Source organism: Caloenas nicobarica, chromosome 2 (assembly GCF_036013445.1).
Source record: "Caloenas nicobarica isolate bCalNic1 chromosome 2, bCalNic1.hap1, whole genome shotgun sequence".
In the NCBI taxonomy this organism is placed as follows: Eukaryota; Metazoa; Chordata; class Aves; order Columbiformes; family Columbidae; genus Caloenas; species Caloenas nicobarica.
This window is the reverse complement of record NC_088246.1, coordinates 40483275-40510316: the sequence shown is the minus strand read 5'-3', so window position 1 is coordinate 40510316 and position 27042 is coordinate 40483275. Positions and strand designations below refer to the sequence as shown.

General features: G+C 36.4%; 1 protein-coding gene across 7 annotated transcripts in view; it reads left to right on the top strand.

The window, feature by feature from the left end:
• The window catches only part of ZNF385D (zinc finger protein 385D), a 428288-nt gene that overhangs the window by 176592 nt on the left and 224654 nt on the right, over window positions 1-27042 (top strand). Inside the window, exon 2 of one of the 7 annotated variants that reach the window (XM_065630224.1) lies at window positions 15132-15172. The exons of the other annotated variants lie outside the window; for them this stretch is intronic. Coding sequence (XP_065486296.1) covers window positions 15132-15172 — 41 coding nt within the window. The remainder of the gene's footprint in view (window positions 1-15131; window positions 15173-27042) is intronic. 7 annotated transcript variants of the gene reach the window in all.

Genomic DNA, 27042 nt, shown 5'->3' with positions numbered 1-27042 from the left:
CTCAAGAGAGAAAGCTGAAGTGTTTCGAACCAGGGCAGAGAAGTATGGGAGAACAAAGCAGACTTTGTGAAGCTGCCTGAATCCTGGCAGACATTGAAGGTGGATTGTGGAATCCATTAATAAAAAGGAGAAGCATGGAAGAGAATAGACCAGAGGAGATGACAAATGAGAAGGGCTTTCCAGAGATATGAAATAAGTCTCCCAGAGGTAAGAGCTGGCTCAACAGGAGCTGTAGTGGAGCTAGGAATCCAAATACACTGGAGGAAAAATAGTTTAGTTTCACTTTATGAAATCCCCAAGTAGATGTCTTGTACTGTGATTTGAAAATTCCATGGTAAGCCATAGCATCAGCTGAAGGCACCGAAGGCAACTCCAGGACCGTCTATGCCATTAGGCAGTATTACAGGGTAGAAGGATGCAGATGGATTCCAGTTCTTTCTGATCTCCAAGATAACCAGAAGTGAGCCATCTTTAGTCTTGAAGTGATGTGCCTATGTTAGTGTGTGTTGTCACCAAATAACTTTGTTGTGTCATGCCATGACAAATTGGCTACACAGGTTCTGGACTGGAGCTCTTTTGATACCAGCCAGAGTGGAGAAAACACAAGAGGGTAGACCTTCTTTATATCATCCAGGACGTTACCAGAGCACACCCTTGCGCAGTGTGATGTTCCTTTGAAACAACTGCAGACAAAACTGTATAGATTGGTGAAGTATAGAAGAGAAGCATAGTCTAGTAGTGCTTTCAAAGGAAGTTGGATAAGCTTTTTTTATATAAGTGTTTAGATAAATTCTGTTTGGGTAGAGAAGATAGTATAGAACAGAAGTGGGATTTTCAATTTCATATCAACAATCTTCTGTTGTGGGATGAAATCTTATTTGTCTTTTATTAAAGTGGTTCACAATTAAAGGAGAGACTTTAAATTTTCAACTATACCATCAGCATGCTCAGGTTTCAAACTGTCTTCTATCATGGACTGTCTGCCCATCTATTGGATACTCTTGCAAGAGCTGCATTTCTTGACTCACATAAATGAATCAAGAAATTGTCTTGTAAAGAAGAGAAGATGATAAATGGTGATCAGATGATTGCTCTGTTAATAAGGAGACGATGTGTGTTGCTGAAAGGTAGGTAGGTAGGATGCTAAAGAGGAGTGCTAGTTGAGGATACAATGTATTTGCATTGTTCAAAACCATAAAATTTGTTAGGTTAAAAAAACTTTGAAACCAGAGTTTTTAATAAACGTGATGGGATTTGTTTTTCATTGACTTTGGAGGAGTCAAATATATGAATGGAATTTGCTGTATAAAGAGAAGTTTCGTAAGTGAATAAATTTCCCACGCCATATAAGAGAAATGTAGTGGAAACCTCTATAATTAAAGACATTACATCTGTGATGCTTGTTAAGTTGTACAATATGGTATTGAAGAGAAAAAAGTTCTTTCAGATATATTCATCTACTTAGGGGCATTTTGCCCTGTTGTGATGAGAAGAGAATGCTGCAAAAAGTGAAATTACTCCAGCATATTATTGGGATGATAACTTCATATTTGAGAAAAATAAAGTGATTTGTACAACTCGTTTTTTATGTAAATTCAAGTCTTCCCAGTAATGGCCTAATCAGCTCTTGATGTGCACTGAGGCTTCTGTGTCGGGGCTCCTTCTGGCCTACTCATAATGGTAGTTTGAAAGACTGTGTGTTGCTTTTACAAACAGGCCTGTGCTTCCCAGGATTTATTCTGAAGTCCAGCTGGAGACTACTCTTCCTGCTATGTATTTTGCTTATTTCTTTCTGTTTCTCTATCCTGCTTTCTTGATGATTCCTCAAACATTTATTCTGCAGCCAGTTGCTCTGGTCATCTTTTCCTTCCTCTAGAGCTGCAGATAAGAGCAGTTGCTGTTGTACATTCCTGTCCTGTGCTGCCATGTGCCATGGATAGCATAAATAACTTACAGACGTTTTTTATAGACTTAACATTTGAGATCAGGCTTTTCTCATATTTGCTTTACCACATGACAGAAACAGTCTAAATAAAAATGAGAATGAAAAGGATTAATATGTGGTTCAAAAAAAGAAAATTCTAACCAGCAACAAAATCAAAGCTAGAACGAATCTCTCTCATGAACCCAAGTCCTTTACATGAGATGATAAGTTATGTATGTGTATATATATATCTCACATAAAGAATGCATATAGTTCAAATGTTTTAGATACATACTAAAAAAAGAACAATTGCTGGCTAAGAGTAACTGTTGTTACATGGGTAAAGGTCCATAGAGAACTTTTCTTTGTAGGTCTGACAGGTCTTGGTAGTTGGTTTCATGGGAACAGTTGAGAACTTTAATTCAAAGCCATATTATGTTGAACTGCATTCCAGCTCTAACTGCATTCCCAGATCAACAGACACTTCTCTCACAGGCTTACTTGAAAGATTTTAGCAAGGTGTTTATCTATGATAAGTCTTTATTGCTCCTGATATGGAAGGTCCTCAGTGACCAGCTAGAGAATCGGTATCTAAGTAATTTGTCCTATTCAAGCGCCTTTCACAACTGCTCTGTTGAACTCAGTAGATTTATATTGTTCAGTCTTGATAAGTGGTTCCTTGATCAGTTTTCTTTCTATGAAGAGAGAATGCAGTAAAATAGTATAATCTATGCTACTTATGCTGACTGAGAGTAATGCAACATAATGCACCTATTTTTTTATGAACTTTCCATAGTCTAGCTCTCTGAAGGGTTACATTTTATGGTCCATTTGGCATACTCTGTATATCTATTCATACTAGAACTGATATCCTTTTTATCAATGTCCATCTTTCATGTCATTATATAGAGTTTTATTTTATGGTTTTTAAAAGCGGAAAACTGGAATGGTATCCATTAACACAAAAGTCACTTCAGTTTCCCTGTCATTAGACAGACTTGGTTCAGCACCTCTTGGATGGAAAAGCTGTGTAAATCTTTAACCCCTGTAGAAGTACCCTGTAAATCAATAAGAAGAAAGGAAAAAGGATTCATGTGCTGCAATCACTTGAGAATGTTTCTCTTCATGAGGTCGACAAGTGTCTGTGACCAGTCAAGCAGTTAACAAACATCTGTGGCAATTCATGTCTTTAATATACATTTATTTGGTTTAACTAGTCTCTCTTCATTGACTTTTCAGCACAAAAAGAATAAATGTTTCACCTGCTCCATGAGGTAGCACGAATTTGTTGTGTTATGGTGGGTTGGCCTTTTAAAAGCCACGTATCTGTACCTGATCTGAAAAAGTATATAAAGTATGGGCAGATGATCAAAATTACTAGCATTCCTATACTTAGTTACTGCTGAGCTTTAGCAAATGGTAATGTGCATGTTCTTACCCAAACTATACACTGAAATTTAGCATCTTAAATAGCATTCACAAATTTAGACAATGGTGAGAGGTTGGGTTTTTTTATTTGCCAACTTAAGCACCTATCATACAGCAAAATAGGTATGTAATAGTTGGATCTGGATTCCAGGTCAGTGCCAAGGAACTGAATCCTCTTACAGTTTACTTGGCTTTAAACTGGGCTTGTGCTGGGAAAAAAATCACTTGGTTTCTACCAAAGTATTTTGCTGCCCAGGATCCTTGGGGCTACAGAGGATAAGGCTGATACGTGGAAGGAAAGGCTGTTGCCTTCTCACTGTTCTGAGATAGGTAAAGCTCAAAAATATCTTGCAGCTGTAACAAAGGAGAATAGAAGAATTTCTTTACATGTCCTGATATTTCTCCTAAGTTTTACTTTGAAGAATAAAACAGTCCTCTGAAAAAAATGCATGAGAGCTTTCTTGGCTGGGAGAAGAGGAAGGTGACCTTCTATATGAGCAAGTGGTAGCTCACTGGGGGTGGGAATGGCTGCTGGACAATCTGCTCTGAAGAAAACTAAGACAGCAGCTACCTTGGCATCAGGAGAGGTTTCTGGCAATGTTACCACTCCTGAATGAATCTGTTTGTGTTAGCTGTTAGGTATATTAATTAGTATTCATTTATTCTTTAATCAAGTAATTTTCTTCTTGATATATCAGAAGTACTTTTACTACATAGACTTTTTGTTGTTACAGTCTCCTAGCAACAGAAACTTTTCTTAAGCTGACATATGCTGTCTCAAGAGTTCTGTGTCCAAATTACTTTGAATAGCCTTAATTTTCCACGGAGTTTCTAAAATTTAATCAATCTCATCTTTTGTTAGTTTGATTTTCTAACAAAGGCTTCTGATTAAGTTATTTTCTGAGCCTTGATTGCAGTATCATCTGAATGTATTTCAGATCATGGCACAAGAAAAAAATCTCAGCTCATTCTGCCTACATCCTGAATGGGATATGTTACTAAGATTTTTTTTTTTTCTCAAGCATCCTCAGAATCATGATCTCGAAGCGGATTTATGCAGTTATTCTTTTCACTGACACAGAGCCTCTGCAGTTAACTGTTAGTCAAAGCCATTGATCATTGTTAACAAAATTTGTACCAGATGGTCTCTCTGCCTGACATTTGGAAGCAGCAATGGAAGGGAAGTTGAAATGTCTGTTTGCAAACTTCTGAATACTTTCTGTGGTCATAAGGATGCTCCGCTTTGCATCTATATAGACAAATTCAGAGGGAAAATTTGGGAGCAGAAAAGTCACAAAGTCTTTTGACTTTATGCAAAACCATGTCAGTGTGTGTCAGTGGAGAATGGCGACAGTTGCTCATCCATATCATAAACAGCAAGATCTCTGGATATATTACACCGAGTGGTCCACTGAATACTCTGCAGACTTTTTGCCAGCTTTATTGCTCTGAGACTGGCTCCCACATATCTGCCTGGGATTACAGGCAGACTTGAAAATGTTGACATCATCAATGTATATGCAGCAAGTACACATACAGGATATACAACAGAGTTGTCCTACACCCTAAGGCCCTAGTCATGTGTGCTGTGGTCATGTCCAAGACTGACTGTCATGCAGTAGCCAGATTACTGCATCTGTCTTCAAGGCTACCTGATGTTTGGAAATTCTTGACTAATGTGTATTTTCAAAATATTCTAGGATCAGTATTTCAGGAAGAAAAGAGCTTGAGTATAGGAAAATTTAGATGCATGCTAGCCCTTGGACAGAACATCCTCATGTTGATCTCTTGAGTTCACCTCAACTCATTGTAATCAATACATCCATCGAATGACAAACTTGCTGCTTACGTTGCTTGTTTCTGTCTGACCTCCAATGGTCTTTATGCAGTCGTAAACCTTCAGTTACTTCCACAAGATTTCTGTTGTGCTTACCTCTGGAACTGCCTGTGTGTTGCCGAGGAGCATGTACTCCCAAAATGCAGATCCGTTAGTTCCTGTCTATCACTTTATATACACATATAAATGAGAATTTAATGCAGTAATGGATACAGGGGTTATACATCTGCAAATAGGTCCATAGATTTCCATACCTTTTGATTACCATGGTGTAGGCAGGAGTGATGGGTCTCTTTAGCATGGAGAAGAGGAGACTGAAGGGTGACCTCATTAGTGTTTATAAATATATAAAGGGTGAGTATCACGAGGATGGAGCCAGGCTCTTCTTGGTGACAAGCAATGATAAGACAAAGGATTGCCCCTTGTATGGGTATAAACTGGAACACAGGAGGTTCCATTTAAATTTCCGAAGAAACTTCTTCGTGGTGAGGATAACAAAACACTGGAACAGGCTTCCCAGGGAGGTTGTGGAGTCTCCTTCTCTGGAGACATTCAAAACCCGCCTGGACGCCTTCCTGTGTAACCTCACCTAGGTGCTCCTGCTCCGGCAGGGGGATTGGACTAGGTGATCTTTCGAGGTCCCTTCCAATCCCTGACATTCTGTGATTCTGTGATTTTTCCCCATCCCTTGTTAATTTTCTAGCTTCCTAATAAACAACAAACAATTTGATTCTTGGCTTGTGACATTTTTATCAGGAAGCAGTCGCTGGCAGTAAATTATGTGTTTCCTCGTTATGGATTTGTACAAACCATACCAGTATTTTCAGGAAAGTGTGTGGAAGTAGTGTGGATTGTCTTTTTCTGTACAGTCTACTGCTTCCCTAGGATTCTGACACCATTTTGGGATTGCCTAGTCTTGGTTATAAACCATGCAGATCAGTTTATTGTATTTTAAGACATACTGCAGTCACAGTAACAGGTTGTTTCTTAGTTTTATATGTTGCATAAATACCACTTTTTTATGTATGAAAATGCATTATGTTCTTCTGCATGTAGTAGGGTTGTGGTAATACTTCATACCTTTCTGAATCAAAATGTTTTGAAGTAAATTGGGAACCAGCTATTTGTAAAAATGGGAACTTGGGAGTGAGATGGTTCTGGGATATTTGACAGTTACTGGGTTGGGGAGACCTTGCAATCCTTGCACTGGCTCGCTATGGAAGCATGAAAAGGAATGAATAATTCTATAAGAAGACAGATGGATTTCCAGTATTAATATTGTAGATGTTTTTGATGATTTTTTTTGTGGAACATTTTCATTTTAACACACAGAGATTTACTGATCGTAAGAGATTTCTTTTTTGGCATCCCTTGACTTTGCCAGTCATTGTCCTGGAACTACCTGAAAGCACCGTCTCTGCTGGACTAAGAGGAAAAAGAAAAAAAAAAAAGTGGAAAACTAGAACAGGTGTTTAGGAAACATGAAGTTTATTTCTTATTTTTGACTTTATATCCTTTAAATCACATAACATTTATTTTATTTCTACCTTTTTAAGAGCTGATATGTTTTTGCAAGTATCTGTTTGGGATAGAGGTAGAATCACACAGAGATTGAGTACAGTTATTCACATGTGGGAAAGCCTGCGCAGTTTATGTGTGCTTCTTAGGTCCTGCATTTTTTAAGCTTCTTGGAAGAAAAGGAGTAGAAATGGGCTGTTGCAGACCTTATTTCTCCATGGGAGAAAGTGTCAAGAAGGAAAGGAAATGAGTGAAGTTTGCACTCTTGTATAGATTAGAAGCTTCAAGTTCTTGTTACATTCTTCTGTAGTTCAGAAATTCTGCTGTACTGAAGCCAGAAACCCCTGCTTAATAAATAGTTGTTTATTAGGGAGATGGCTACTGCAGATGAAAGTAGATGAAATTTGATCCATGAACCAACTCCCTCAGGCTTGTTCCTTCCACCCTTTCATTCTTCATGGTTGTCTGTACCAACTCATCGCTCAAAAGCTTCTTTCTCTCTGACCAAATGACTACTTTAGCTCTAATTCCTTTTGAGGTAATAGCTTTAGGTTCTATCCCCATACTTACCTAGCTCTTCTCAGGACAAACTCAATCTCTGATAACTGTTTCAAATATGGGCAGGAGACTTCAAGATCATTCCTGTAGTACTTAAGAGAGTAGTCCATTCTTCTGAGGCCAAATTCCTCACCTTTCCTGACTATGGTGCCTTTATATTGTTAAATCATGTGGCCATCACTGCAATATCCTCAGGACATGCCCAGTCATCATCAGACCTCTGCTTGATGGCATACCTCTTCAAAAATCCCTTGGCATAAGCAGGAGGCTCAGTACTCAGATACATGGTTACCCTGCAAAAATGGTAGACTCTTAGCTTGGAGAGGGCAACATTTTCTGCCACAGCAAGATCCAGAGTCTTCCCTGCACTGAGAGTGATGAACAAAGTCACACGGCTGGATGAACTAATATGTTATAGCACTCATAGTCTTGTGGATGTTCAATTTTCAGAGGCCCCAGAATAGCCTCTGGAACTCTTCCTCTGTCTTTATTGGCCAAAACCACACCTCCCTAGCTGAGATTAATATTTTCCAGTCATTGGGCCATACCTTTACCTGCTCTACACATTACATAAGACCAACAGTATTTTGCCTCTTGGCAGGTGTTGTAAGAAAAAATATTATGCTTGCCTCTCCCTCTAGCCAGTAGAAGCAAACTTAGTGACTTGTCTTTTTGAGAAGGCATGGGTTTAGCCCAAAACCAGTTGTCGTGAGCGTCCAAGCTCATCAGCAGAAGAAAGCCGAAGTGTTCTTACGATGGCTTGAAACCTTCCTGGTTTCTTTGGATATAGATACCACTGTTAAATCTCAGTGGGTCAGGTCTCAGGAATGATCTGACAGACTGGTAGGGACTGTATGCCTTGAGAATCTCTTCAGACTCAGTCCTCTCTGCCTCAGGGACAGAGCTCTTCAAGTTGGTAGAAGAATAATTTTTTCCCCTGAAAGTCCTAGTGTTTTTTTCTGAAGATAATTAATGCTAGGCATGCTCTCCAACAGCGTGAGAATATATTTAAATCTCTGTTTAAGGGGGAACAAACAAGCAAACAATCATTAGCATAAGCAGTTTAGGTAGCTTTCGTCCTATTCTGCTTTCAGGTAAAATAGACTTCTACTCATTTTCAAAATTGAAGGTTTTTCTAAATCTTCAGGCACTCTTTGTGTCTTCATTTCGTTCCAGCATAAGTCTTCATTAAAAACATCAAAAGAAGATGAAAAACAATACAGGCATCACTTTACACTGAGAGATCTGCCATCATTTATGGTTCTTCATGCTGTCCATGCTTCAGTGATCTTTCACCTAGTAGATTAGAGCTGAGAATGAGAGTGTCTACTCAAGTTAAAAAAAAATCAGAAAAAAACCCTCAAGCCTGTAACACAAACAAGTCTTTAGTGTTATGCCAAATAGATCCACAGGTGAACTCAATTGCATTGGAAAAAAGGAACAAGTAAATGTCTTTAATATTTTGGAATATCAAACAACAACAAAATGGAGGTTATTAAGAACAGATGACAGAAAGGAAGCTGTGATTGAAGATGTTCTGCATCATAGACACCTGGCATATTTTGATTTTTCTGAAGTCTTATACTCCAGTCTGTGTCATCATTAATATGCATGTTATGTTGTATTTTGAGGACTAGTTCTTCAATTTCAAGTTATATGAAACATACCAATACCATTAGACTAGTGTATCAGGGCAGCTGAAAAATTTTTGAGGTCACATAGAACATTTTAGTTACATTACTTGCAAGATACATGAATCTGCTTGGCTTCTGCTACGAGCAGGGGTCAATGTATGGCTTCCCTCAGTAATTCTCCAGATGCTCCTAATATTCAGAATTTATTAAATCTTCAGCTCTGGGGTTGATAGGTTTCATTCTTGTATTAATTACAGAGAATCCAGCAATACTAATTTGACCATTTTTCATATTGAAAAATTATCTTAATGTTATAAAGCTTTAAGGTCCATGCTTCTAGAAGCATGAGAAAAGTTACAAATGGTGCCTATATAAATTCAGGAAAAAACTGCTACCTAAGTATTAAGACTTGTATTTACATGCTTACTGTTCCGTTCTGCTGCAGAAGATAAATCAGATATTGGTTTCTGATCCAGATGTGCATTTTCTTTCTTTCTTTTTGAAGGTACACTGCATATTGTGAATTATTCTAAGACTAGGAATTCACAAAGGGCTCTCACATTGTCATCTATGTGAGGAATAATAATGTAGTCTGAGGAGAACTCTTATTATGCCCTTGCAAACATTAGTAATTAATTTACTGAGAGATAATCTTTCTCTTGGTAATGAACTCCTGGCAAACTTATCTGATGAAACCATCCATCAGTTCCTGAAATATATTGTTATCTCTTTGTGCCTGACTTCTGTTTCTGCCATGATACCTTATTTTCTTTGGAAGCCATAGAAAGAAAAACCCCAAATTTGTTTGACATTTTTTTGAGAAGTCTAATCTTTTGTACTACAAATACAGCTTTGGAATATGTTTTTCTGTCTCTTTTTCTCCATGCATATTGGTAATACATCTTAGCAGTTTAGGTGTTGTTTTGGCCATGAGTATCTCCCTGTTGTTCATTTCCAAACAGAACACTTTCCTTTTTGTTTACCTGATCTTTTATTTACATCAGAAACTAGCTGTGAGATGGTGCTGTAGATCTGAACCTGCCTTTAGAAGTCATGGGGTTCAGTCAAATATCCATGATCAGTAACTGACTTTCTTTTTAAGTACTCACCCTAATTACTATTTACAGTTGATATAGATTACAGATAACAGTGAACTCTTAGATCATTATTTAATTATTGTTGATCTTTGTAATGATGATGGATCATACAATAAAGTGATTTAACACAGTTTAATACTACCGATAATAACTAGAGTCATCATTTCAGATACTTTAAAACAGGCTTGACAATTGCAAGTAGTATTTGTGATGTTACTTTTTATATTGAAGTTGATTATAATTAATTTTATGTGATATGTTTAGAAGCCCTGCTTTAAGCTAGAGCTTGAAGAACTCTAGCTTAAAGATAAAATCAGAACTTCCCCTATTTCAGTATTTAAAAATTGGAATTCTTATCCAGCAAAGCTATAAACTGAGCAAATCTATTACTTTTGTGAGTAATCCCACTCATTTCATCAGGATGTTTATTATAAATAAGCATCTGCATTTCTAAGAAGCTCCTATATAAGGTATGTATCCCTATACGGCATATGGGGTAAAGTAATATGTGAATCACTCTCAGTGATAACTCTCCTAATACTAATCATAAGACATTATTTGGAATTCTTGAAAGCATCAACAGAATTGTGTCTGTATACAAAGCATTCAAAACAGTAGTATCAGTGTTCGGTTTCTGAGTGATGTAGGAGCTCATGTGCCATAAATCTTAATTTTTATAAATTGTTTTACTTAGGCTGTTAGAAGATTTTTTACTTTACTTATGGGGGTAGTTAATCAGTTCAGTATGGCAGAATGTGATATTGGCTTATACTCTCCATAGTGTGCTTGAAAGGCGTATTTTATTCCTGAAGAAGTAAATTCTCACCCAAACACCAAGGAGTGTGACTGGTTTTGATTGATTCAGGCTTGGCACAGTCAGGGAAGTGGTAAAATATTTTGTGAAATATACCTTCTTCTTCACAGACTTGTTGACTGCATTCTGTGGTGCAAACTATAAAACCGTGGAAAGCAGTGACATACTTTATTCATTTAGGGCACGACATATTCAGATGCTGTTCATGAAAAGTAGCAACCCTGTTATCCTCCTTTTCACAATACTGTAATTGATTATCAATGTGTCAAAACATGGGTAAGTCTACTCCAAATAAATAAAATATCACTATCTTCTGAATAAAATATTTAAAAATTGAAATCCCCTTTTTGTAACTGCAATAAGGATACCCAGACCTGGAACAGCTGTGATTTTTTTCTTTGAATGTGAATCAGTGATTTTTGTGTCACTTTTTCAGTTGATCTGCTTATGTGGCCCTTTATATTAAGATCATGCCTTTCAGCTTGTAGAGATTGTCTTATTACTCTGTTCAGGAAAAAAGCTAATACACTGTAAAGCTTAAAACAAAAAGGAGCAGTTAAAGTTATGGAAACTTAGGAAGATCCTCCCAAGAAACAGGAGGGTGGGCTTTTTTTTTCTTTCTTTCAAATCTGTAGTTTCTTGTCTTGAGTGGAAAAGCTCTGTTCTGACTTACTGTGAAGAAGGTCCTCGTATTGAATCTTCAGTTTCTCTGGAACATGACATGAAGTGTGGACTTTTACCTGTATCTTTTTATGAATCACTTTGTCACACCCTCTACTATAAAAGTATTATTGTAATTCATATTGAAGATCATATTGGCAGAGCTGTGATAGTGTTGTGTTTGTATAGTTCTTCTACCTCTGAATTTCAATTCTTTAAAAAAAAATAATTAGCATAAAACTTCATGTCAACTTTATGAAACTGATCAACATTTGTGGAAGAAAAAAGTGGTCTAATTTAGAGGAGGTTTTGATTGACAAAAATAGATTCTCAAAATGGAACCTCTTTACTGTGTTTTGTAAAATAGGATTTTATTGGTGTCTTAGCACTCCTTGTACTTATATCTGTAGAAATATTCTTCATGATAATATCACTTAAAAAAAGAGTTTATGTCCTAGGAAATAGTCTGTCTCTTTTTTAATGGAAAAAAATGTCTTGCGTGTCCATATTTTTGTTTCATATTTGAAATATGTGATTCATATTTCTGTTGTTATTAATGGTAGGTATATACTTTGCCAATGAAATAAATGTGTTCCTTTTGTGATAACATCAAAAACTTAAATAGCTTTTCAAATTTGAAAGCATATGATTTGCTTTGATTTTGTGCCCTGAATTTTGTATTCTGCTGGTTAAGCAACAGACCTACAATTATCTGACAGAGGCTGCCTTCTTGACATTTTCCAGCTTATTTTTTATCCTCAAGTAGGGCTGTGTATTTTGCATAAGCTTTAGATAATCATGTAAACTAGTTGCATCATTGAAGTATTTTTATTTCAAATTGAAATACATTGAGGGTTGCATACATGAGCTTAAAATAGTTTTTGCAAATGTTGTCAGCTAATGTCTATCTTCATCTGATTTAAATTGCTCTTGAGTCTCCCTCACCTTCCCTATCAAGGCAAAATCTATTTAAATTTAAATATACAAAAATATGTGAGCTATTTAGAATATATCTGCAGAAAATATAAGTATTGACATAGTGTATGATATTTAATCCATACTTGCTTTTCTTCCTTTACCATATGTGCTACATCCTTCTTCCCATGTTGTGTTTAGCATTAGATGGAAATATTGCTACAGTTTCCATGAAAATGCCAAGTGCACTCTAAAATGACTTACAGGCCTTCCTAAGGGTTAATGTTAACCACCAGTGAGTATCCCTTTTTCTTAAGATCCTGGTGAATAGCAAAACTGCTCTCAGTTTTCTCGTAGGACAAAAAACAGATTTACTGAACTGTCAGGTACAATAAATGCTAGCTGTAGATCACACTTAATTCAGCTCAGGCCAAAGTATTTGATGTATATTATAGTGCCATAGGTTGTCCATGCACAGAACATTTGAGAGACGAATTTTTGTCTCTCTCCTTCAGCTGTCATCCCAGATACATCATCATATATCATTATCACTTCTAGCAACGACACTAGAACATCTTGAGCAGTAGTATATTACCGTGCACATATAAATATAATATACGGTGGTTATCTCCCTATGGAGTGTTCCAAAGGTATAGCTGCCTCATTTAAGGCTTAAACTAGTTTACTTCCTTCTTAAGTCATAAATAAGCCAAGTTTGTATTGGTGCTTAACTTGTTCAACCCATGTACTCTCCTTCTTGTGAGAGGAGAGTACAAAGGTGTCTTCATACTGCGCTGAGAGCTAAAGGTATCCCTTGCACGTAAATACCCTTTAGAAAAGGTTGTGCTAAATTAACAACAGGGGAAGTGTACCCAGGGAATTTAAGTTCTCAGATTAGGTCAATTTTGTATCTCCAAGTTGAGGAAAACAAACAAAAAAATCCTTTTTTTAAATAGCACACTAAAGGAGTACAGGGCACTGAAAGCCATGTTTTAGAAGGTATTTGAATGCCCGAAGCTCCAAATAGAGACCTTTGGATTACAAAGGACACCTTGCTGCTTTGACAGGTACAGAAGAAGGAGTTGCCTTTCAGTTTGTGTCGGGCATCTAACTTGGCTCCTTTTGTTAATTATGCAAAGCATTTATGTGTGTGCATTTTGGAGCATCTATTAAAATTGAAATGGATTTTTAAAATTTTGTTTTCAGTGTCCCAACATGAAACCCTTATCTGACCTAGCAATGTGTCTGAAAATCCGGTCCCTGTTACAGTTATTAAACTGTCAGGAAAATTGTATTCCATCTGCTGCAGACTCTTTAAGTGTACTCCACCATATTCCAAAGTGTAGTATTCTCTGCACTTGAACTGTTTTTGTGCATATGGAAGTTGGAATGAATTTTATTATTTTGAAATGATCAGTGCTCATTGTTGGTACTGCAGGAGAAAGATTTTTGTAGAGCAGCTAAAGGTGTTGCTAGAGCTATGGAAAATACTGTATTCATCTCTTAATTGTTCCCAGTTACTGCTAGCTACAGGGGCTTGTTTGATTTTGGTTTAGAGAGAATATGGTTACTTGTCCAATGGATACCAAAATTAAAACCGTCAAATTAATTTCCTGTGAAATACTGAGCAGTAGTTAAATAGCAAAGATTTGTAATGGTAATATTCTGTCCAACAGACTACTATAATAGCATTTGTCATTGGTAACAAAGTTATATGTAAAAATTTAATCATACAAAATGCATGTATGTTAATTGCAGCTATTCAAATATTGATTAACAGCTGTAGTCTTAATTCCTAGTTTCTTCCGTGACTGAATAAAACTTCAGTTGACAATCTGTAGACATTTTAGAAACCAGAAATGTTGTGATTTCTAGTAAAATACATGTTTTTTTCATAATATCCTTTATTATCAATATAAAAGTTCCTAAGGACTACAAGATCAGCTGAACAGGAGAGAATGAAGACAGAAGTGTGCCTTATTGGTGTGAAAATGTAGTTCCTTCGGTCTTTGTCTATATGTTTGTTCAGTCAAATAATAGAGATTAGGACCCGTAAATTAGCTTTGCAAGTGTAGTTGGAAATAAAAGAAGGTATAGAAGAAATATTTGCCTTTTAAGATAGCATAGAAATTAGATGTATTTCATATATTTATATGTAAGTATAGTAACTCTTAAAATATAAGTTATTCGAAATCTAATTTCTCAAGGATTTTGTAAAACCTTTCATTGACACTCTGAAAACTGAGAAGGATGAAATATTTTCCCTGCTTCGATGTGAATTTTCACACCTGTATTAAATAATGCAAATGGTGCAGGCTCAGAAAAAAAAAAAAAAAGTCGGTTCTTTCAATTGTTCTTCCTAAAATTATTTTTCTGGTGTTCTAGTGCTCAGACTGACAAACTGATGTAAGTCCTATTCTTTATCTGCTGATGTTCCTGGGGGACAGTATGCCACATCTTTCGAAACAAAAGGAGGAAAAAAACCTTTATACAACTAAATTAAGTGAAAAGCACCTGAACACATTGTCTGCATAATAAACAGAAGATTTAGATATTTCATTTGTTTTGACCTTTGAAAATTCATCAAATTGCCTTAAAGACTGAGTAAAGCTTGAAAGTTTGGAGAAAAACAGTTTATTTGATGGAGTGTTGAAAGATAATCAGTAAAAATGAAGATAAAAGAAAATGTTGAGGCAATGTTTCAACAATAATTTATTTTTTAGTTGTTGTTTTTTTTTTCCCATAGATCTGTTTCAGATCCAAGGAGGATGGGAAAGGAAAATAAATGTAAGTTTGAAAAGGAAGCCGAATGATTCCATCTTTTCATTGAAACAATTTGAAATCGAAGCTCTGTAAAGACAAAGATAGAACTGTAAACCAGGTGTCAACTGAAGCAGGCATCAGGAACTGTTGTACTTGCAAACCAAAAGCAGTTGACCAGCTGTTATGTGGAGATCTCTGCCCTCAGTTAGCTATTGAGATACAGATTTGATTGACATGTATTATAAATAAATAATCGTAATTATAAATCCAAATCTGAATTGACTAACCTTTTTGTGGCATGTACTATCCTTGGGAGAGAACGATATGTTTTCTGCAGTTTAACAGATATAATGGTCAGAGGTTAAAGCTCAGCTGAATGACATCTATGTGTCCATATTTGAAAAGAAAATTCAACTGATATCCCTGGGTCTCTCCCAATTCAAGTTTTTAAGCAGTATAAAAGGTGGAACTAAGATTTGGAGTTTTGAAATAATACTCATAGTGGCCTACTTTGAAAGTAATTATGGCGGCTTTACTTCGTTTGGTCTTTATCTGAATAAATGCAGCAGAGTAAACTGGTAAATAACTAGTACAAACAATATCCAGCTGATCTCAGAATGCTAAGTAGTGCTGCAAAGCAGCTGCATTGCAAATTGCAAGGAAAAGAATCAATAGGATGGGAAGCTTTATTTACTTCTCTCTGCGAGTTCTTGCTTATGGGGTATATAGCTAACCTTACTGTTATTTTGCCACAGTCACCTTGTATTTCACTGAATCCTAGTATTTAGAGATGGAAAGTGTTTTAAGCTGTGAGAATTTCAGGACAGATGGATTAACAGAGAACATCATTGACTTGCATTCTTTGAATACCATCTGGTTAGCAAATACTAGCAGGACAGAAGGAACATATGTTGCTTAGCTGGCCCTGTGTCTTGCCAGGAAACACATTAGACTGGTGTGGTCCAGCAATACATACATCCAGTGCTGCAGAAACGGTGAAGAACTTCACGGGTGTGAGTTCTCACTGATGGCTAAGGCAGCTATAGGAGGATTTAATAGTCTTTCTGAAATCCCAGGCAGCTGTTGATCTATGAAGCTAATGTATGTGGGACATGCAGAATAGGATTTGTGAATTCACCTTGCCAACACTGAGTGCATCCAGACTCTTTTTCAACTAACTTAAGGTCAGTTATTTTTCTGACCTGGATTTGAAGTAGGAAGAAGGCTTTGTCTGGATTGATAGAAGAAAAAACACAGGTTACACTGTGTGAGGCAAACTTTGTTCTGGGCTACTGCTGCCCTCCTCATCAGGGAGTCTGGTTCCCTGACAAACGGGAACTGAAAATAAACAGAAAAACATTTTCCTGTAGAGAGGCAAAGGATGAAGCTGGTGCTCCTATGGTGTGGTTCATTCCCTATTTTTAACCCATTCCCTTAAACCTTTTTCCAAGGGTCAAATCATCGCAGATGTGGGGCAGCCCCCATGCAGCTGGTGGTCAGTGTGTGCCCAGCCTTGTGTCACAACATGAACGTGTCTCACTGACCTACAGTAATGGCATCAAGATGGTGAGATTGTCCTCTCCCTGCCCGCTCACCAGTAAATTCATGCCCAAAGGTGAGCAAGTCTTAGCAAGGGTGTGTGAAGAGAGTTAGCGAGAGACTAATACCAAACTTCACTAGGCACATTAGATTACAGAGGAAAGATGTGTGAGCTCAGCTCAAGCCAGCTGTTTCATAAGACTGTGATCTGATTAAGGCTGGGCTATGGCCTAGCTAGATGGGGCAAGAGATGGTCTGGATGGTTTTGCCATTAATTTAAGGTGGAGCACAATCTTCTGCCAGCCTGTAATCTTTACCATTTATAGTTTGTGATTTCATTATTAAAGCGAGCTGTTTGCTGAAGCTCAGAGGCAAAATTTCTATTGATTATTATATAGCCAGTGCTTTATCTTGGCTTCTTGTTTAAATATAATCTTGTTTATTAGCTGTCAAGCAGCCATACACGCAAGTGTATAAATAGCATTAGGAAAAAAATGCATTTAACTTTTAAAAATATAAATTCACTTCCTATGTGAATATAAATTTGCTTTGAATATTGTTAGTATTCAGCAGATTAAGCTGTTTCATTTTTTGTCAGGCTTTCACTTTACTACCTTTTTAACAGCAAGATAAAATATCCATTGGAAGTACAATCATAATGAAACGGCACAATATAAGTAGATGACTTTCATCATAATGGACTGGTTTTAGATATGTTCGTAATTTAAACAATTATGTTCCTTGACTTCTCGCCAGTTAAGTTTAGTCATCTAGGGACTGTGAATTTTAATGAGAAAGCTGAATGGTCTTTTTCAGATATGATCTGTTGGCAGGGGCACAGTCAAACAAGGAAAGGTTTAATCTCTTCTTTTCCCCTTATTAAGTATCATAAAAAAAAGATAAGAGAAAAAAAAATTAAGTGACAGAAGAAACAAAACCCCTGTACAGAAAATGATTTATAACTTTATGTAGATTGAATATATTAAAAAAACCCCTTTGCTTACTACCCCTTGAAATCAGCGTGATAGGCTTAAAAGATACAAGAGATGTTAAACATACCCATGAGAAAATTAAAATTAGAAGCCAACTGTGGCTAATAGCTGTTATACTCTGATTATTCAGACAGTTCTAATGAACCTTTTCACAAAAAATTTGGATCTGGAATCATAAAGTAAAAAAAAATAAATTATAACGTACTGACATAAGATGCTTCAGATGGTAAACTGTGGTCCTTGCATCTACCTTTCAATGGACAAACCAGAAGCCCCCTGGGGACTAGAATTAGATTAGCTAAATGCCTAACAGCTGTCTCACAGGCATGAGACTAGATAAAGCAACCAAGCTGTAAATCTGTGCAAACTGCATGAAAGGCTACATAATGCAAATTGATTAGTTTAGGACTTGCATTAATGTGGTTGTGAATAAAAATAACCCACCAACAAATCCTCTCCTAATTTTAACAGCTACTGAAGAGAAAAACTTAACAGATGGATCATTATGAGGTATGAGTCTACAATGAATTTACATTGTGATCAAAGGAAAAATACTGAATTACTAATCCTCATGAAGTTAGAGTTCTAATCGCTGTGCAGAAAGGCAAATATTTGAGGTTTTAACTTGTCTTGATAGGTAGCTGTAATGGAATACCAAAGCCCTTTGCATTTTTTAAAAATGAAAAATATGAACACCTAGTGATTTAAATTCAAAGATGGAATATGTGATGTGTTACACATCTCAGTAGACATATCATAAACTATCGAAATGTAACCTACAGTGAGTCTTAGGACTGATTAGTTTTCTGCAGTTTCAAGATTATGACATTTGAAATTAAGAATGGTAGGAGCATTGACTTAATTATTTTTATTTTTTAAACCTACAGAACCTGATCTTAAATACATTTCATAGTATTTCTTGTCTACTTGAAGTTGTATGTCTTTAATTCAGTTTAATTTTATCACAGAAAAAATAAATGGCACTTAATGAGTGCTTAATTTGTAAGACGTTTGTGAGCTGTAAAATTTTATGTCATAACTAGTTGAGATAATAACCATGAGATGATAAAACCACAGTAAGATCAGTGACCTATATTCCTTCTTTAAATGCTATCCCTTCATATCATCTTTCTCTTTATTTATGGACCACTACATTAATATTAATGTGGATTTGTTCTGTGCCACATACTGAAAGAAAGTGAAGTTTCCTCAGATTGTCAGGCTCTTGGCTGCACTGAGACTAGAAGCAGCCTCCCTGGATGTAGCGCTGAGTTCTCAAAGCTTTGGGCACTGTGTAGAATGCCTCTGTGATGTTTTTGAATGCAGATAGATAGAAAATTGTTCTGCTTATTTTGAGAGTCAGCCATAGCCATAGCTTGCATAAAAGTAAAGCCCAAGGTCAAAGGCGAGATGTACTGAATCAGGTGCTAATGCGGCCACATAGCTTCTGGCTAGGTAGAGCACAAGCAGAATAAATTCATGTAGATGGTTTTTCTACAGCGTTCCCTAAGTGCCCACAGCCACAGAGCATGTAGATACCTATCTTGCCTATATGCACTGAGAATTCACCATCTGAGAGTTTGCTTATACACCTGGGAGGCCTGAAATAATATGTTTTATGTCTCTTTAATAGAGGGTGCTATTATAATAGAGCTCCTGCAATCCCAGTTCTAAAGCCAGTCCCCTATGTAGGTGATACTTAAATGCTCATTTGACTGGAATCAGATGTTTTAAGTGATAACAGTAGTCACTGATCTATAAAAAGTCCTAGTCTCTCTGGTCCAGCAGGCACTGTATTAATACAGAATTTCAGTTGTTTTAATGTGAAGAAAGAAGTACAAAATTGTATTTTAACTTTCTCATTTTACTTGCATAACAAAAAATCAATGCAATTTGCAGTACTTTGGATTTCTTCCAGTTCTTTCGTGACATAGAAAGAAGTTGTTAATTTTGGATTGTAACTCATGAAAGAAAAAAGGTTACAACCTCAGTAATCTTTACTGAGGATAACAGTTAACATTTTTGTATAGCAAACCTTATTTTAACCTGTTGGTTTGAGTATTTGTGTACTGTAGTCCTGTCGAGGAGAAAATGTAGTCTTCTGCTTCTTAGAGAGTATTTAAGCCATTGGTATGCTAGGTTTCAGCTCAGTATCTGAGTTCTTGTTTGCTGTATTTTGGGGAGTAACTGAAGCAATTCAAGAATTCAATACAAATTAATGAAGATATTTGGAAGCATAGATTGTGCATTTTTTATTTCAGCATGCATGGCAAATAATGTTAGAGGCCATAACGTGCTGTAGACTTTTAAAATTTTACCTTACTCAACTCACTCATTTTCTGTAGCAGTGGATTACACAGGTAGGTGTATATCATCGACTATTTTTTTGCCATCTTTCCTACAAATCAAGGATTTTTTGTTTTCTGGTCACAGAAGCTCACTGGCTGCCGCAGTTGTATGTCATCACTGCTTTCTTCCTGGTTAAGCTTTCTTGATCAAGCTAGAGGAGAGAGAAAATTACAGGAAACATAATCCTGTCGCAGCACTCCATGTCCTGAGCCCGTAAAGCACTAAGGCTTCAGGCCATGTTACAAAGAAATTGAAAGTGGACTTACAGAAAATTATTTCCTAAATACAAGTCCCCTTTACACCAGTCCTTCTTTCAAGGGCATGTTAATGGAGGCCCAGCAGCAGAAGCAGATCGAGATTTAAAGAGATGGGAGGCATCTCACCCCTAGCAAAGGAAGCTGAAGAAACAAGGAGAAGTCTCATGTTATCACCAAGTATTTCACAAGTGAATTAATGCGTTTGTGCTCTTATTAAATCTTTTATTGTGCTGAAGTTTGGTGTGACTTGGTATTAGAAAGTTAATCAACGTATCATGTGGGAATGCTGGAGCAAAATACAGACATGCATGTACACAGCTAATTAAAGTTGTTATTTACTTAACCCACTACTATAGCAAAAAGAGTACTTTAATGATGACCATGGAGCTGCGTGAGTGACAAAGTGTAGTAAATGGCAAATATAAAAGTAGAGTATGTCCTCTGTTGAACATGAGGGAAGATGTGCACAGATAAGTCAAGCGTGATGTTTCTACTGGAGGAGATAAGGTTGGAGCCATTCCTCCCTTTCTGTTCCTCCTTTGTTCTTATTCTTGTGCAGTCTGTGGCTGTCTTATACCTTCTTGTTATTTTCAGTGTGTGGGATATTTTACATATGTCATATACAACTTCTTTTTTTCTTTTCGTGCTATGCTAAAACCAGTTCTGGCCAGCTGTCAAGGTTTCATTCTTTCAGTGATCCATAGCAGGCCATTTGCGATTTATAGTCTAGGGGCCTCTGGTATCATCCAGTACCTTTATTCTGTAGGCTTCTGCTGCTGTCTTGTGCTTGGTCTCTTGAGAGCCCTTGCTACACTTGAATCTCTGGTGCCTTGTCTGTGATATGCAGGAGGAACATCGCTGTGTTTCGTCTGTTAGTTCCTGGTATCAGTTCTATTCTCCGGAGGCTTGCAGAAGCTTCCACCTGCTTGTTGTTCTGAGGAAAGGTGGAAAACAACCTATACTCCTGGTAGCTTATCTCAGTCAAACCCCAAAAGTTTGACTGTTTTCATCTTCCTATTTGATTGTGCATCATGCAGCTGGTAACTTGGAGCATTTTGTTGAGAACATTTTTAAATCTGACTTTGTATGGGAAGGGATTATTCAGCTGTTATATTTGCCGCTATTAGTGTCTGGGGTCAGCTCTGCCTTTGTGACAAGGTTTGAGAAAATGGTCCAGTAAATGCCAGCTCTCGTATCTGTCTCCTTTCGAGTCAGTGATATTCTAGAATTGACTTCACAGGGGGATGAGTTGGTTACTGGACATACCCTGCTGGGCAAGGAAGAAATCCTAGCAAAAGAGGGAGGCATAAAAGAGGTTCCTGCTAGTTGCTTGATATGTTCCTTTAATACATGTGGTTAGCTTAAAACAGCTGTTTCTATGCCTCAGATGGCTGTTAGCAAATGGCTAACACTCCCAAGTCACACATACCAATTTAAGGTCAATGAAGCAGTGGTTATGTGGCCTCTGCAGTCCCTCCTCTCCATGTGCGGTTTTGTGTTCTCTGTTAGGACTACCATGTATTCATCTTTGTGACTCATCTTCTATATCAGAGTATTAAAGTAGAAATACTTTTTGGGAGTGATGCTGAAGGTATTAAAGTGTGATCTTGTGAAAGTAACTGATAGAAAGTGGTGGTTGTGAATAAATGCAAGGTTCTGTTCTACACCAAAACATGAATTATATACTGATAGATCAGAGAAATTAATGTACTAGGTTGTATTGAAATACGATAGCATTTTCACTGTTCCTTGTACATAGCTCTTTATAAAATTGGGCTGCCTGCACAGATAATGCATGTCGGGGTTTTTTTATGAGCAGCAAATGCCAATTTATGTCCTCTTCCCCCTTAGAAAATAGCTTAATTGTTTCCAACAGTCCAATAAAACAAGTCACAATTGAGGTGACGTTATTCCCCAAGAAATGCTGGAATGCTTAAATTTGATTCCTGAGATTTTGGCCAGATTAGCTCTACTTGTATCTTGCATTGCTTGACTAGATTAAGTTTATTCTCTTCTCACTAATCTCTTCTACAGGTATTGCATTGTGGCAATATGCCCTTGATATTTTTTTTTTTTTTCGAGCTGGTGATTTGATGGGTAGAGGACAAATTGCCTTTTTTCATTTATTTTTAAATTTTTTTAGAACACAAGTAAAAATGTGTTACTGATGTTTTTTTTACAGGAAAACAAACCAACCAACCTACCAACCAAAAATTAATTGCTTCTTCCACTGGTTCATTTCATATCTTTTTATCTGGAATGCTGATTCCTGAATCAGCATGTTGCTTTGTAGTAGACATGATATAGACTGTAAAATTAAAGAATGTTGTGTATTTAAGTTTCCCATTTCCTTGTATGAAAAGTCAAGCCTTCACATGTGGTCTTCTCGAAAGAGAGAACTCCATGGAGAGCCGACGTAATTCTGACAGGCTAGCATTACTTTTTGTGATTTAACTATTTGACTTCCTGGAGTCTTACCATGAGTTTTGATGACTATCTGTTCCAGTCCTTTATTTTTATGATCACAGAACCGTAGAATAGTTTGAGTTGGAATGGGCCTGTCAAGGTCATCCAGTCCAAGTCCCAGTAATGAGAATCAAAATCCAGTAGTTCTGCTGAGCAGAGGTTATCTCCAAGCAAAATGTAGTTCCACAAAAGCAAATTAAACAATGTGTTTAAATTAAGCGTACATACTAGTGATTTGCTAGTTTGTGGCTTAACTACTTTGTGGTTCCAAGTAGTCAGATGTTCTAGCAAGATGGCTTATCTCAGTCACTCTCTTTGCTAGGTATTATGCAGATTGTATAGTAAAGAGAGAACAGTAAGCAGTGTAGAATAAAATGCAAAGCAAAATGTAGCTCTGCTACAGTGAAGCTGGTAAATAGAATATTACATAGTGAGCAAAATCAAGAGGTAAACGTAGCTGTAAGAGAGTTAGCAGCTTTGTCTCGGGAATTAGACAAAGCCAGAACACTCATGTTAATTAACCACAAAACCTGGAATTAGTATGGCTCTAAGAATGAGGGAGTATCTTGCATTTGAGGATGGACAAAACAGAGGAAATCTGGGACAAACTTGGAAGATATGTCTTCCTAAAATAATTAATTTCATCAGTTTGTAATGCAGCCTTCAGAGGTACCAATCATACTCTGTAGGCTTTGACACTACGTAGATATTTTTTTTTTAAATGTAACTGGTGAAATACAGGGTGCATAAACTTCCCCAGTCATGTATTTTCATCTTACAAATGTCTAGCTTGACTTAAAATACTAAGGCCTTGGAGGGCATAGTTTGATTTGCAACTTAAAATGTTGAAATGCGTAATTTGGAACCTGTAGATTTTGTGTGGCATTTAATGAAGTGATTAAAGATGCTGTCTATATCTGATATAGTTGGAAAGAAAAAAAAGTATAAATAAAAACCCCATCTCTAAACGGACTTCAACCCCCAACCTTTAATGTGTGAGGCTGTTATTTTGGTTATTAGGCTATACAAGGTGAAGCATGTGAAGATTTCTGAACGTTAATTTTACCACTGGAGGGAGCCCCTATTCCATATATACTGTAGAAAAAAAATATATATATTATAATTTTAAAAGGAAAAAGAGTGCACTTTTACGATATAATACATTTTTCCTGGTGCTGACTTTGCATGAATGCAGAATTTCTGGTATACTTACTATGCTGTTCATTTTTATTCCTTCCACATACTGTGGAAATGAAAGGTCAGAAGTCAGAAAACCAGAGTTGCCTGCTTGGGATATAGCTTTCTCCAAAAAGAGATACTTTGTAAAACAAAATAATTAATACTTTAGTTTTAACACTGGATTAAATAGGTACACCTCTAGGTTGCTAGATGACTGCAGTTCCAGAGTCTTCAACTTGCTTGTTCTTTAGGTCTTTGATTAGCATTAAATTTCATTTTTCATAATAATAATCTTATCATCTAGGTGGACTTGCTAGTATGATTTTTCATCTTTTGAGACCTCTGACTTTTTAAATACGATCTTGAGTTAATCTGTTCTAAAGCACAGTTCAAATGTCCAGAAATGTAACCAGTGTAATGCTGTTTGTCATCATCTTATAATAACCAGTCGACAGGCAAGAAGCTATTAAAGCCTTCTTGTCCCTTGTGGGTTATTTGATTTGTCATTCGCCATTTTTGCAGCCTGTGTACTAAAACCAATTTGTGATAACACGACCAGAAAGCTAAATTCAGTAAAGAGTTCATGCTGACATTGTTATTCCACACAAGAGGCCCAGTAGGGAGAGATAATGCAATAATTCAGATAACATGATGAAATGAGATCTTGTATCACAAAGACTTTGGTGGATGAAGAAACATAAACATCTCCTCTTTTTATATAAATTAGAAGAAGATGCGGAGTCATACTGAAGTTGCATCTGCCATTTTTATTTAACTATTTTACAGATAATTCAGTTGAATTGAGGCTTAGGGAGATAGTTGAATTACAAGAACTTCACTCAGCACATATTATTAGAATTTAGATTTACTTTGACAAGTAGTTTTGATTTCAAATATTTGAAGTGGGTCAGAAGAAAAACATGCAATGAGCTATATTTATGGCAGCGGATACTTTGAAAGTAAATTGCATAAGCCTGAGAGAGTTTTAAGTTTCCATAATTAAGCTGATATTGATATACTGAATATTTTAAATAATTATTTTTTGGGAATCTGGGACAGCCCAGAATAGCCTTGCTTTTAGCAGTGAGACCACAGACACTAACAGTAGTTTATAATGGAAAAGCTCATTTACCTACCTATTTTTTCAAAATTTTGGTTCAAATATTTTGCATTTTCAATTAATTATGTGACATTTCTCAATTTGATAGTGGAAATGGAATACTCCTACTCAATTTATTCTTATTTTTATGTAAATGCAACATAGCCTTGATAGAATTAGTGTTTGTGGTTTTGCATGTGTGTATTAAACATTGATGACTGAATTTAGCTTACATGTTGTATTTGTCTGAATGTGCATCAAGAAAACCTGTATTTATATGAAAGCTGATGTAGCAAAGCAAATTCAATGACAATGAAGACAGAATTTAGTGTACTGAAGAGATTAAAGGGGCATTATCTTGTAAAGCCACTTTGAACAGAGGTCAGAGATGTGTTTTAGAAATTATTCTGTGCTGTCAAATCTGAGAAGTTTTTTCTTGAAAAGTTTATTCCGACAAGTCATAGGTAATTAATTTCATCCATTCTTTCTAGTTTGTTTTGCAAAACAAGTGCTGAGATGATTACCTGAAAATTTTAATGAAGAACATTGGCAAAATAGCAGATCAAGAAAAATAAACTGTGCCGTAACTAAATACAGATGCAGTTAGTGTAAGTATTGACATGGAGAGTTTCTGAATGTTTTGTTGGTTTCAAGGTAAACAATGGTTTCAGTGTTTCTATTTTGTTTGCACAGTTAGAAGCCTTGCTGCCTAGAATGTGCTATTAAATGTGAAGGAATTCCATTTTCAAACAGCTTTCCAACCTCTTCTTAATATCAGGTGCATTTATCCTCAGAACAGCTCTTAGAGAACTTTGAAGTGAAGTAAATAGAGTATCTGGCTTCTGTAGCCTTCTTTTGATGTAGACATTTCAAATTGTTCAACCAAAGAGTTTCTTTTCGTTAGGACCAGGTAGAGAAACTGAGCTGAAGAAAGCCCAAATCAAAAGTGGTATTTTCAGGATCCTGGTCCAGCTTAATTCATTAGCCTACAGGTCTTGGTCACCATCTGTACATCCTCACATACTGTGGGAAATCACAGCTTAAACCTGCTTAATGGTGTTTGTGCTTTACATCTCTAAAAACTCATGTATTTTATTGAAGTAGCTCTGTGTTATTCCTCCATCTCAACAGTGGTTTTGGTCTTCCTTCTTTAGTGGATGTATAGAAAATCAATATTGGCAGTGTGTTCAATATTATCTTTGCTTCATAAGTATTCTAGCAAAAGATTAGTTCCAAATTAAAAAAAAAAAAAAATCTGAAAATGCAGACAGTGAGACAGTGTACTGGAAACTGTCATTTTTCAGGCAGGAGATACAGGAGAGGCCTCTGTGACCTTGATGCCAAACTAGGTGTTCCAGGGAGTTTTCCTGGTTGAGCTAATGACTGCGTCTCCCTTTAGAAACTTAATGTAAAAATCTCTCCCTTTTTTTTTTGGAATAACTTTTGGGGTAGAGCAAGGAAAAGAATTACCCATGACATTTTAAAAGGAAGCTCATACCTAAAGTGTATTTCTAATGCATGGGGTATTTAAAAAGTAATTATACAAGTCCTTGCTTAACTCTTCACGTGGTACAATATTGAGCTTTCATTTTCTGAGCATAAGGAGGAGAAAAGCTGAAAAAAAAAAAAAGAAAAAAAAAAGGAAAGAAAATCGGATCGAATTGAAAAAACTTTTCCTTGCAGGGGAACAGGAAAGTCATATGGGGGAACTGTATATCCCAAATACCATGAAATCACAGTAGATATATGGTAATTAATTAAATCACTTGAACAGAAAGAGTCCATCCAAATTTCTGCCCTGTCCCAAAAGAACAAATTCACTTCCATATTTGTCTTTGCAATTTTTCAAGGATTTATTAACTGTAATCTCTTACATATTGAAAAAGACCAAAGGCTTTTCTTCAACAGCTTTCTGTCTAGCAGCTATTAGTGCTTTCTTTTAGTCCCAGACATTTTTGTTGGTCCCAGACATTCTTTGAAGTTACAGTTCTAAACCAGGAAGATGTAGTTGTG